The sequence below is a fragment of the Topomyia yanbarensis genome, chromosome 2, assembly GCF_030247195.1.
Source record: "Topomyia yanbarensis strain Yona2022 chromosome 2, ASM3024719v1, whole genome shotgun sequence".
NCBI lineage: Eukaryota > Metazoa > Arthropoda > Insecta > Diptera > Culicidae > Topomyia > Topomyia yanbarensis.
This window is the reverse complement of record NC_080671.1, coordinates 141,074,137-141,088,715: the sequence shown is the minus strand read 5'-3', so window position 1 is coordinate 141,088,715 and position 14,579 is coordinate 141,074,137. Positions and strand designations below refer to the sequence as shown.

At 34.3% G+C, this 14,579-nt stretch overlaps 1 protein-coding gene across 6 annotated transcripts in view; it reads right to left on the bottom strand.

Annotated features, from left to right (window-relative positions):
• The window catches only part of LOC131681571 (locomotion-related protein Hikaru genki-like), an 81,570-nt gene that overhangs the window by 46,518 nt on the left and 20,473 nt on the right, over positions 1–14,579 (bottom strand). For all 6 annotated transcript variants that reach the window (XM_058962412.1, XM_058962414.1, XM_058962413.1 and 3 more), the window contains exon 2: positions 3,484–3,953. In XM_058962412.1, coding sequence (XP_058818395.1) covers positions 3,484–3,655 — 172 coding nt within the window. In that variant the 5' untranslated portion in view covers positions 3,656–3,953. The remainder of the gene's footprint in view (positions 1–3,483; positions 3,954–14,579) is intronic.

The following is a 14,579-nucleotide window of genomic DNA, read 5'->3' as shown; positions in this document are numbered from 1 at the left end:
CCTTTTGAGCCCATGTGTAATGAAATATTCAATAATGTGGGTAGTAAAGGTAGTGCTATCCACTTGCAAAATAATTACCCACTGGAAACTTGGAAACAAACCTAGTGGTTGAATTTTGCCACACATGTGTCTCGGGCGGACATTTGATACTTTCGAGGTAGAACCGATGTTTCATTTGCATAAACGCATCGCAAGTGATGTACGTGTAGGTAATGCAAATAACAGAAATACCTGATAGCTGAATTTAAAGCAACCATGCAGAAGAAAGTAAAAATTACAGCAATTGAATTTCCAGCCTATTGTATTCTACTTCACTTCGGTTATGTCTCTTACATTACCTACCCATCTGTTTTAAGAAACAGACATGTTTCCAATAAAATGCTAAGGTTATTATTGCCTTTAAAAAAAGTATAAACAATTTCCTGAGAGCTAGTTCAAAAGTTATAACATTTAATCAGGCGCGGATCCAAAAAAATCGAAGGGGTCTGAAATTTCCATGTGTTCATTGTACAATACATAATATGTAATAACCTCATTTAATTAAAATAAGATTTTGATGGTCGAACCTGATTTGGATTTTTTTTGAGTTTAGAATGAATTAAAAATAGAAACTAAATTGAAAGATCTCAAAAAGTCAGTAATTGCGGGGTACGGACCCCGGGAACCTTCCCTCTGAATCAGCCACTGTATTTAATGTATTATTCCCTCGTAGTTTCCCAGAGGAGCGATGGAAAACTTCAAAGTGGGCAAGGATCAAAAATTGTCCAAATTCACATCATTTGGACAATTTTTGATCCACGCCCACTTCGATTGAATTTTTTTCCGTTGCCACTCTGGTAAGCTAAATGATAGGTAAGGGGCCTTTGTTGGAGTTGAAAATGATTTTTTTTGCAATGCGCTAGTGCTTATAAATCAGCCTCCATAGGCAAACAAATTGCCCGGCGCTTATATTCTCTTGATTTTAAGGGGCCGTCTGGTGTAAAGTGCTCAAACCGAAGTTTACGATTTTTGTTTACGATTTTGAAGGCAAGGCAACAATGGATCTTTTTTATAATGTTAAGATTTATTTATGGATTCATTTTGTATAAAAAAATATTTTCAGTCACGCAGAGTCACACATAGGATAGTTGCAAGGGTAGACGTCCAACCATTTCCACGTGGAGGAGTGCCACGGCGAACACGAAAACTCTCCATAAAATTGTCTGATACGGGAAATTCAATGAGTTTTGTAAAGCTTAGACTTGTAGTTAGTCGATGAACCACAAAAAATAGGAAAAAGTTTGAGTTTCGGAAAATAGCTTCATGAAAACCGAAAAATCTAGTATTTTACTGTAAAAGTCGGTCACTTTTCTAAAAAATAATAGAGAGAAAAAAATTTTTATTCAGTTTTCTGTGGTTGAACGACGGGCTACAAATATTGTGCATTCTCATAAATAAAATCAAGTCAATAAGTTGATTAGTTTTTGAGTTATCGTGATCGCCAATTTGAAAAACGCGGTTCTGAGAAAAACGCTAGTAAAGAGTGTCCCACATCAAATTGCATCAGCCGTTCATAAACCACGTAGACTCATAAGGGGGACGGGGGGGTCTGGCAAAAGTCTACGTTTATCTACGAAGGGGGAGGGGGGGTCTTTGAAAAAGTCTACGTAGACTTTTATTTTTTGTTATTCTCGTATTACTAATTATAAATGGGATTTAAAGAGAGTTGTAGTTAAAATATCGGTCTATTCAGTATTTATGCAGACACTTCAAAGCTAATACACTATTGGAGTAACTACTCGTTAAGCGATTATTTTTTTAATTTTTATTTATTGATTTCGGTGGTTAAAGCAGTAGTGTAGTGAAACTTCTACAACAAAGTTAATCAGTTTCTCTTGCAACCATTTACACTGATTTAAAACTCTTTAAACACCTCTTGATCCTACGCAACTCCGTGCAAACCGGTTCTACTATATTTATCTTCGAAAATATTCGGAGTTAAACTTTGATACTTTGCGATAATATTCTTAGGTGATACGGCTTTTAATTACATAAGAAAAATAAATATTTTTGGAAGATTTAAATAGCTTCGTTCCCTTAATCAAATAAGGCAATTTAGATTATCTTATTATCTTAGAAATATTGAAATTTGTTCACGAAAAGTGAAATTTGTGTGCATGTTTGGTTTATTGTTTTAGTCTAGATGATAGTACACATCGACAGTATTATTTTGTAATTGTTTGTTATAATTTAACAATTTTGAATGCACCAGTAAGGCTCAAAAAGTGTTTAGCAAATCTGCATTGTTGGTGTAGGTCGCACTTCGGCCAAAATATAAGCTAGTTATAGCAATATTTAAGCGACTAACCTTGAAAAGAATTATTCCGCTACACAAACGTTGGAACACCTTGAATTGGTATTAATTGATTTGATCAATCATAGACAAAAAACCAATGTGAAAAGCCTTTCTTTTGGGTTCTCGCGAAACAGCGGTGATGTGAGCGAACCCGAAATATTTTTCAGGTTAGAACCCAACCCGCTTTTCAGTGCAGTGGCGCATAACCTAGGTTCGAAACTGGCTTCAAACAAACGATTTGACAGCAGTTAGGTCCGAAACTGAGTTAGTTTCTGTCTCAAGCGAAAACGACAATAAAAACTGGCATGACGGCGGCTAGCATAAGCTTTCGTTTCGGTTTTTTCCTATATCGTTCAGAAATAGAGTTTCATGTATTTCCACTTTTTTCAAAACAGTTTTTATTACGAAATAAATGTAAATATATTCTAAACTAGGTGGAAAAATCCTGTTTTCATTAATAAAACATTCACTATACGTGTGTTTTCAAATAAGTTGATAAGTTAGTCGAATATGCCAAAGTAATATTTCTCATACTTATCATTGTATAAGAAATTCCATAAGGTTCTATTAAAAGTGTTCAATCATGTGTACATGAATACTCAATTAACTTGGCTTCATGGCACTTTGCTGTAATTTCAAGTATCTAGAAATAGCATCATGAGTATATGAAAATTTGAAAACATAATCACTTTTATCATGAGTCTCGACTACTTCAGTCTTCCTGTGCAAACGCTTTCTAACTTTCTAACGGACCTTCGAAGGGCTGAGTCTCGTATACCATTCGAGACCATTTTGGATAACTCCTGAACACAGGAACAAATACGCCCCGACCCAAATAAAATTGCAAATAACTCTAGCAAAACGAGGACAAAAACAAACACTACATTGTTCTGGTTTTGGATCAGCTAGATTAAAATTAGAATGAAGTCACCCGGCACTACACTCTGTTAACGAGAAAAACTTTTTTCAGTCCAGCCAACAGGAAGAAAAAAACTGAAATTGAATCTACAAAAAGGAATGTTCTGACAGAAGCACCACAGGACCCTTCGAAGGTTCGTTTAACGGAAGGACAGTGTCGCCGGTACAGTACATCTATATATGATCTATATCGTCATCAGGAATAAAAAAAAAGATAAACAAAAACTTACCAGGTTCATTTGTCGTCGGGGGGTGAGCATCCGAGGCGCCCTCGTCGGTCCGGATGGCTCGAAAGCAAACACTCGTTAGCAGTGTGACGAAAAGTAAACATTTTCCGATTTCAATTTTACATATTTTGCCTACCGACCGGCGGGAGCTGGTTGCAACCGATTGGGGCATCATTTTCTCACTTGAGCACTTTTTTTCTGCGATTCGCTTTTCCTGCTAGCTACTGGCTCGTTTCGGTTGTACGCTTATTTGGTGGAATCTGATTTCTTCCACTTGGCAGACAATTTAATGCGCTCTACTTGGCGGGTGATGGCGAATGGTGCACGATGCGGCAACATTTGCTCATGCAGAAGCCGTTGCTGATTGTGCAAACATCGGATGGCAATAATATTCCAAAGTGATATGGAAATATAATCTCCACTGTGACACGGCCGCAAATTGCTCCGCCGGCAACCGTCCGGTGAGAATTGTCCTGGAAACGGAGAGAAACGAAACGAATTTAGTAGACCCGTCGATGAAAAAAAACGCTTGCAACCCCTTGAGCCTGGTGGGTATTTTTAGACCGAAGGATATGGATTTTCACCGACATCCGACAGAAGAAAAATTGTTTGCATTGCGGGCTGTTGGGAACCACGTCGTGGTGCGAAAAGCGGGTATCTAGAAAAACATATGGAATGTTTCTCGGTTTCGATTTGTAAGGAAGAGCCAGGGATTTTGCCGACAGAATGTTATTTAAGAAAATACAAAGTTTTTTCTCTGTGGCAATTGGGTGGCAAACTATATCAATATTCAAATCAAAATTATTCAGGATATTGTTATATTTATAATAATATAATACTTTAGGATAATATACTTCTAATGTTTTGATGTTTGCGAATCTGCGCCACACATGTATATTAAATAGGAAGGATCTTGTTAACTTTCAAAAGGGCAAGCAAAAATTGAGTGACCGAAAATAAAAGTTGCAAGAGCAGAACATGCTTCGTAAAATCCATTTCAAATATATTAGAATACATAGATCTTTTTAGTCATGGGCAACGTTGCCAATATTCCAGATTTATCTGGAATCTTCCAGATTTTTCCTAACTGAACAGACATTTGTTCAAGCCAGACATTTTTCCAGATTTTTTTAAATTTTGCCAGATTTTTCCAGATATTATGAAGTCTACGTTAAACCCCAGAAGGAATGCCATTATGACAGATTTATCTGGCACAGCTAGAGTTTTTTTAAGCCTTTAGCAGAAAGGTAAACCTCTCACTCTACCAGATTTATAAATTATAGAGATTGTTACACACAATTTTTGGAAATCTTGGTCATATTTTCCAAAACAAAAATCGATTAATGTTCTATGAAGACCAAAATGTATGCCAAATTTCGATGACTTTGAGCTCGCTGTCAAGTAACAGATTTTTCCAGGCATTTTTATTTAAACTGCCAGATTTTCTTTGAAAAATAGTGGCAACCCTGGTCATGGGTGCGTTTCGACTTCGTCTCATCAGAAACCGACATTAACTTTTTGTCGGAATAGATTAGCACCGGCTTGACACTAAATCCCTAAAACTAAAACACACTTTGTGTTTCAACCGAAACGACTGGTCAAATGTGATGTCCCGTCCGTGCAGAAGTTCTGTTTATGCCGATAAGACACAATGAAGCCGAAACTTATCTTGGTTTAGCAGGCCTATGCGAAAGCAGTATGCTATATTTTTTGCGTTTTAGTTTTAGTTTTATTCCGACAAAAAGTTAGTGTCGGTATCTGATGAAACAAAGTCCAAACGCACCCATGACTAATAAGTTAGGATTTGTGCCCTTCATGTACAAAGACTGGTTTTACCAAAAAATTTCGCCCTAGTGAGAAATTTTGGTGTTTACCCAATTTTTCTCCTTAGGGTGCAATATAGCATAGTGATATAAAGATCGGATATAAAAATCAATCGTAAGAATTGGACTTCGATACAACAGGATAACAATCGTTTAAAAAGTTATTACTCGAAAAAGTCGCAAGGATGAACCTCCAGTATAAATAATTCGTTCGCAGGAAATTTAAATTTATTTAACAGAACTTAAATCCGTTTAATGTTACATTCAAGTCGGATAAAGAAATGTACTTTGTAGAAACCGGAAACATTTTTTGCTGTTTTTATACCGAATGTTTTTAAGCGACTCTTACATCCAAGAGCTCCTGTCCGCTTTTCATGCTTGAAATTTATATCCGATTTTTATACTACGTTCACACTACGAGTTAAAACGTGTTTTAACGCTATCTTGATGACATTTTTCTTGTTGCTAATTATTATAACATGTTTTAACTCTGTAGTATGAACATGGTATTATATTCTAATATATGCGAAACGGGTTTAACGAAGCGTATTCTGTCCTTGCGACTTTTTATTTTCGGTCGCTCAATTGTGACATCAAAAATCATCACCCCTAAGACCCAATCAGGCCCGACGAGAAGGAGGGGGGGGGGGTTAACTGTCCGGGGGCCGGGTCTATTTTAGGAGTCCGCATGTTTATCTGATAACAAAAATAAATGTGGGTGGAGATGGAAGAAAAATTTAAAAAGTTCATGCGAAAAAAAAAACAATAAATGTAATGTATTTACTCCATTAAAAAAAAATTTTAACAGAAACGAATAAAAAAATTGAACAAATGTTGTGAATACTTTTAACATTATGTTCATCGCAAAGACTTGGTATCTTCGAAAGAATTTTCCAGGATAATTTTCTAAATATATTGAACGTAGCGCAAAAAAAACGATTAAATTCAGCTAATAGTTAGATTGAACCATTTTGGTATAATTTATTACAAGGCATTTGCTCAATCAATTGGTAGGTGATACAAGGCACGTAAAGAAGCTGTCATTTGTTGGGCGATAAGTTAAGAAATCATTTTAAGTATTAGCAGAAGCATTTAAAATTTAGCCAGTTAATTGTTTTAGGTTTTTTCTAAAATTTTGTTGCAAGGCCATTTTTTACGCAGAACGGAATGATTTGAAACGAGCCACCACGAGGTTACCGCAAGGCATCGCTTCTGCTGCTCTGCTACTGAAAATAATTTCTGATCAGAATTAGAATAAATAACGGTTTATTTATGGAACTTGTATCAACAGACCAATTTATTTAAATTGGAGTAACATTTGTGATGAATAGTATCAGAATGGTTAGATCTCACTTTTAGGTGGAGTATAATGAGTTTTTGATTTCCTAACTACGTTTATATAATTCAGAAAGTCATTCTGAACAGTTATTTCAAAGATGTCAAGTCTTTGGGACGAACATAATCTTTACTGTGATATTTAGGGTTGGAATGTAGCTGTTACTTATACATTTGCATTGTTGACAGAAACAATAAATTTCCGCGATAAATTTACCCCTTTTAAGTTAAAATCGTAATTGCATTTTTTATAAAAAAAAATCATAATCAAATAATATTCCTCCCTACGTTACCCAGGAAGTCAAAGCATAATGTGGTACCATTAAACAGACTCTTTGCACATCTAAAGGATAATTTATCACGTAAGTTCCAATTTTGTAATCAGTAGGCATATTACAGAAAACCATGTTCAGTAATATAAATAATACAGGGTGTTTGGTTCATGGTTACGAATTTCTTAGAGGGTGATTGACTGCCATATTTGGAGAAAAAAATTGTTCAACACATGCCATCAAATCTCAACCGTTACAGAGTTATTGAAATTTTGGTGTAAAAAACTTATTTGTTTTAAAATACCTCCAATTCAAAAAGTATATTTTATATTTTAAATATTTCAGTTCCATTCGAAAGGTGAGAAAATTGAAGTAAGAATGGTGTTCTCATGTCTTTCAGTTAAACAGTTTTAATTACCTTTTAGTTGTGAAGAAGTTGAGAGTTAATATTTTTGAGGAGGTTTTTGTTATTTTCTCAAAATAATGAATTATGATTATAGCAATATCTATTATCCAAAAGTTGGATTATATGATGATACATAATTTGTTCTTCAACATCGTGTTACTATCTCTTCTCATTTCTTTATATCTTCATTACCAAACTTTTCCTGTGATCGAATTGCAAGTGCTTAAAAGACTCTAATCCAAACAATATCCTTTATTTTCAAAGTTTCATTGAAAAGCTGAGAAAATTTCCTTTCAATGTATGTACAAATATCTTTTAGTTAAGTGTACTGAATGACTTTTTACTAGTAAAATAACTAAAAATTAGCGTTTTTGGAAAGTTTTGTAATCATTCTAAATCTTAATCAACTAAATTTATCTTTACTATTGTTCATTTGGTGCCCCTTTACATTCTCTATAACTTGATATTTGACACTTTATCCCTATCTCTTTTCATTTCGCTGCTATTTTATAGTTAACACAACATGACTTCACCACAAATGTAGTGGGTTCGAAATCGTTGTTTTGGCATGCGAAGCGATGTAATAAAAATGAATTTTGCGTCGAAACAAAAAAGGTAATTGAATAGAGTCAAAGGAGGAATTGTAGAGCATGCTGAGATGCATTATTTCCATGATAATAATGGTGATGTTTATTATTTACTATTTTAAGAAAATTAACAAAAATGCTAATAACAACACTAACTTTAAACTAATTTACTTCTAAGAGAATACTAAATTCACTTAACTGAAAGGTATTAATAAATTTTTCTCTGTAAAATTTTCTTGGCTTTCGAATGAAAAGAAAAAAAAGTACAATAAGTGCCATGCTTTTACAATTAGAGCTAGTATTAGTGAAAATGAGATAAAAATACCCAAGTCCATTAACCCAAACACATAAAAACAAGAAAAGATTAGTGTATCAGATCAGCTCTTCTAGACTAACAATATGAATTATTATAATAATGATATTAACTATTCAGTTTTTGGAGAAATGAACGAAAAATCGATCAAAATTGTAAAATTTCAAATAAATTATTTTGAAAAGGTTACTTAACCCATTATATCCTAGCGTATGAAATTTCATACGCAGAACTATCAATCGTTTAACGCGTGTTTACTGCTGAATTTTGGCATCTAACTGCTTTATTATTGCACTAATGGGATCATTGCACTTCATATTTCATTGTGAAACAAGACAACTGCCATTTTCTATAATTTTGTTTACATTTTTGAACCGTGTATAGTTGGGGCAAATGACGGGTGAAAAGTAAGCAATACATTTAATTGAATTTTATTGTTGGAATTCGTGCTAATAATTCCATTATGTGACAAAACGTTCCTACAGGTGTAAAAGAAATGTTGTCTATCAGAAAATCCGAAGAAATATGTCAAACAACTTAAAATTTGTTGTTTTTATTTAAGCGTACGAAATTTTTTGCGCAAGATATTTTCATTCTCAAAACCATTTTAAGCGGTGATTTTATTTTTCCCATAATCTTTGATACATTTTTTGGTGGAATTGAAGATATCACTGCATTTGGCTCACTTTTTGAAACCCCTGGGTTATAATGGGTTAAACTCATTAGTTGAAACATGTTTGGAAATCACTCAATGGAAAATTTTCTCACCTTCCCAATGGACCTAAAATATTTAAAATACAAAGTATACTTTTTGAGTTAGAGGTATTTTAAGACAAATAAGTTTTTAATACAAAACGTTCAATAACTTTGTAACGGTTGAAATTTGATGGTATGCATAGAACGATTTATTTCTCCAAATATAACAGTCAATCACCCCTCGAGAGGTTCTTAACCATGAACCAAACACCCTGTACAAATATAAAAATATAAATGAAAAACATTTTGGCCAATTAAAGTAAATCAACAAGCTTAACAATTCGTTAACCTATGTCAACTCGTTTCAAATTAATTAAGAACGTCAAGAAATCTAGTTTTTTTTTCGTCGGGAATATAAACAAGATATGTAAGATTTTCTACACATGATTTTAGGCAGCATTTGTGTGCATTTACCAGGAATCTTGCTAGCAAAATGGTAGAGTCCAGTTTTAGCAAGATTGCTGCCAGGAATGTACAATTTTGTCGACCTCCGGTGGCTCAAATTTGAAAGTCATCTTCTTGTATTTCCGAAAATCTATTTGTTGTTATATTTTGGATTTTTTATAATAAAAATGGATTCTATGTTTTCTGTTTATTTTAACAGCGAAATAAATTTGGTGATGGAAAAGTTTAAGATATTTATTTTTTACTCATACGGAAATAAATAATGAGATGGGCCTTTTTCAAATGTTGCTCCATTGGAGCCGCAATGACATCACCAAATCACCACAAAATTTGCTTGTGAATTTAATATATGGGAGCTGTCAAGTTGTCACCGGGCTGGAGAAAAGTTACGCAAGTTTCAAGCCATCGCAATAATTATCTACACACCCTATATTCGAGAATTTCTTTTTACCATCTCTCAAATTTATAAAATACTCTAGATTCCGTTAAGCTAATACTTTGAGCTGTATCAAGTTAACGATTTGTATAAGAAATGGTTTGATTTGAATGGTGAACCGTACAATGGCCCTAATCGATATTCAAATAAGAAGTTGTCTATAGTAGGTCTCGTCTGGATTTTAAGGGAGTTTTCTACTCTCATAGTTTCAAAAAATCGAGTTTTTTTCTTCGTTAAATTCCAACCTATATGTATCTGAGAACACGACACAGAAAGGATTTGGTGCAAATCATATTCCTTGGCATGTTTTCGGCTACCGAAAGGTACCCATCTCCGGCCGATTCTGAGATACTAAGCGCGGCGCACCACGATGGCGCTTGTATATGGAAAAATCCTTATATTCAAAGATTTCACCGGTCCATTCTTGACGTTTTATGTATATGTGAGCGTCCATGAATGGTTTCTTGTTTTTTTTTTTTGGGGACGAGAAAATAGTACGGAAGAAGCGTATGGGAACGAGATTACGAAAACTGAAGAAAGAAAACAAAGGTATCGGTGAGAAAAGAAAGGAAAAGTCGACGGACAAATCAATCGGCGAGCTAACAACTCAAAACATCAATGAGTCTCTGAATAGTGGAATCTGTTCCTTAGCGCCAAAACACATGCACAAATTCTGGCAATGGCAGTCAATGTTGTGACTTATTTGGCATCGATCTTACAAGCTATGAAGGTGATGGGAATTACCTTGGGGACTGAAGCTGAATGCTGAATTGATGTGCTACTCGACTCAACAGTGAACGAATAACTCGTTCTGAACGCAAAGTTGGTGTACCGTCAAAACAAGCCCGAATTCAACAGAGAGAGCAAAATGTGCAAAGCCAAGAACATTTTCGTGATGAGGAAGGTGAGCTCTGCGGATCCGGTAAAGTAGATTATCTAGTAAGGTACTACTATTTTAGTTATACACCGTACTTTATCTTTAAACGCATTTCCCGAAAGTAGTGTTTTTAAGCGGTAAAGTAAGACTTTTCATAGAAGTACTGGTCCAATTTCAATAATTTTTTCTCCAATTATTCAGAAAATATACCGCTATGTTTTCACGAGAGGAATTTACAAAATGTCAATTTGTTCCATTTTTGCGGCCCCTAATAGGCCAAAAAATAACATAAAAATTGAAAATTTTCACAAATCGTTACATAACTTTCACAAATTATAAAATAAAAGAAATCCCTCTCGTCTAAATATAGCCAACAGAGCTATGATTATAAAAATATGAGTTTTCTTATTAGAGATTGCCCAATTTGCCACAACTTTTCTTAAGCGAGACCCATGCAGTTTTAACATCAGTGTCATCAATGTAGTTTCATGGTCGCGAGAAATTTTTTGTGGGGTACATTCGTACCCCAGATAAATTTTAAGCGGGCACTGTTAGGTTGGTCAAGTAAAACAAATAGGTTGCACCTGCTTTAATGGAAGTTTAATAATCAATTTGATTTATGATAAAGTTTGCTTACAGTTAAAATAAACCATAACGGAATAACAGGGATTGCAAATAGCTCTGGGGTACAAATGTACCCCACAAAACCATTCTAGGATTAATCTTCGGCATAAACGTACTATGAATCTATATCATTTAACGCAGGAATGAAACGCTCCTATAGCTTTGGTTCAGGAACCGTATTTCCATAAAGGAAACTTCTATGTTGTAAAGCTTCTTGACCATCATTGTTTTAAACAAAAATGGTATACAAATCCATGTGAAATACCTCGTGCAGTGGCGTCTCCAGAAATTTGATTTGGTGGGGAATGTTTTGATAAAATCGTTGTTTTTTCGAAAACGCTAAAAATTAATGTAAGTTGGATAAATTAGTGAAAATTCGGAAATAAAATTAGTCTAACAGATGCCTTTTATAATTTACTAGCTCTAACCCGGTGCGTTCGCTACACCCATAAGGACTAAACGAAATATTTTAAAAATACTAAAAATAACAAATATTTTTGCTCGCGGATAGACAATGTTCTTAGTTTGACCACCTGGAGCACAATTAAATGAATTGCTCTGTTTTTATACACACAATCGTTTGTAAGCTCTTGATATCATTCGAATTCGAGGTAGCAGTACATCTGCTCCTTTATATTTTCTAGTTACAATGGTGGCTTAAATGAAATTTTTCAACCAAAGCACAGTTGTGGTGGGTCGATGTTGCGCAGTAACTAATATAATAGGCACACAAAGTTTCAATTGCGACACATGCGGTGCACAGTGTTGCAAAACGACGTTTTCACGATCAAAATTCAATAACTCCTGAACCATTGGTTTTGGAGAATGGATTTTTTCGAAGAAGTTTCTGGATATAACTAGATGCATCTTTTGATATAATGAATTGAGTGATTAAGCCCCTAAAAGTGAAATCGAAAATTTATTTCCCCAAATAATTTAGCTAGAAGCTCACTGTCTTCAGTAAAGTTCTAGAAAATATTATTGTGAAAATCTTTTTTGAAGATACTTAAGCTCTATATAGTAACAGTAGCGAGATATGTAAGTTTGCTTGGGATAGACCCCTTCAAAACAGTTTTTCGAATATAACTTTTTACGATTACTTTTTATTATTAAAAAAAGTGTCTTCTACAAAGTTTTTAAAAGCGATAAAATACACATTTTTTTATAACAACGATGAATCCGTAGCACTCGAAACAACAAAGTTATTGTCAATTTTCGAATGTTTTTTTTTATCAATTTACACCTTAAGCAACTTCCTTAATCGCAAAAATTCGTAGAAAGAACTTTATTCTTTCGATTAAATATAAAAACCTTCATCTGACGGAGACTGCTGGGTAGGTTACGTATAAAACCAATACTCCTGAAAGCATGGTGGATCGACTGAATTAAATAATTCAACACGATAATCCATAGATTTATATATGTAACAGAATTACCATAGATTTTATTTTAGATGGAGTAGTGTATGAAATTGAAGTCAATATACGCAATCGATGAATTCTTTAACAGATTGTATTATTTTACAAAATGATGTGGAAAAGTGGTGCAAGTTATTGTTGCATCGATTAACATTTTCCCAACCCATATATCTAACTTTTTTGGCGAATTAACCTGCGAAGGTGACTATAAGAATCATTCAATAAAAGTATGCACATATAGTGAAAAGTTCTGTTTTCGAAACATATTTCCAATGATATGAAGACATAACGGGGTGTTGGTGGACATGGGTAAAGTTAATTAATAAAAAATAGCACATTTGAAAAAATATTTTGGCGATACAGAGAGTGTTAGTATATTCAGTCACTTTCCATATAATCACTGCACAATTGAACAATATTTCTTCAAATACCATAGCAGAATACTGAAAATTGAGCCAGCGACAGAGAATCTCTGGAGGTATCTCGTTGAAAACTTGCTGTGTGGTGTACATCATAAATCAAAATATATTGGACCAATCGTTTTCAAGGTTTGCACAGTTCTTCTACATATCCCCAGGTATTGATCGAAGCTTTTATTTTTTTCTTGATATTTGAATTTTTCATAGCATTCTGCAGCTAAAAATGCAATTTCGCTAAAAAAATCATGAAACTTATTTTTGTGAACAAAGTTTTGATGACAATTTGGTTCAGTAGATTTAGAGTTATGCTGTACATCGCATTTATTCGAGGTGTCTCCTGAAGATTTTCAATATTTTGCGGTGAACATTAAGGAAAATATTGCTTAAATGTTGCATTATTGTCTGAATAGACTAACACTCTCGGCATCGCCAATTTTTTTTGAGCGCGATATTTTTTTCAACAATAATTGTACCCCCTTAAGCAAGAACTGATTTCATCAGTAGGTGTCGATTAACGGATAAAATTTGACGAAGATCGCGGACCACGCCACCAAATATTCGATTAGTTCCTTTTATGAATTATCGTGAATTCGTCCGATATAAGTGTTGCATTCTTTCAGCATTTTGCTTACATCCGAATTTTGATTGATATTGTAAGTAACGTTTTCCACAAGCGCAAGATTTAGTGGCTATTTTAGGGCAGAGCTGTTCGTCCATAATCCAGCAATGTTGATTTAACTTCAGATGAAGCGATCGCAAGTACCATTTTCAATTAAATTTCAATTTAATTTTCGACAAATTTATGCAATTCATCAGTATTATATTGTCATTCGCGTAAAAGATCTCTATCAAATAAATTCTTGCCATTTAATTATGTGCTGGTAAACATACATGCAACAAAATTTTAGATTTTTGAAGTAATTCATAGATATTGCATCAGAAACCCTCCCTCTTCTTCAGATTCCGAAACCAACAATCATGTCCACTGTCTTGGTGGAAGAAATACTTATGCGAAATCATATATAATATATATAGCTAAAAAAGTTCTTCAGTGCAACCCCCCCCCCCCCCCCCTCTCCCTTTGCTCGGTACTTCTCACCCTCCTCACCACATCGTACATAAAAACCACCCCATGACCATCTCCTTAGTGGAAGGAATACTTATGTCAAAATTAAATTCATCGCTAATAATCACATTGAATGAATAGATTGAATGAATAGATAAGGATTACTTCAGAACCCTCTTCCCCCACTCACTCCTTTCTTGGTCCGCTCAAATACTAATAAATATGGAGATATAAATAATTCTTTGCCTAAAAAACAACCCCCCCCCTTTAAGCTCAGTGTACCCCCCACCCAAAAAAAAACTATACCATGAACATCTTCTTGGGTGAAAGAATACGTATGCCAAATTTCATCAAGATCGGAC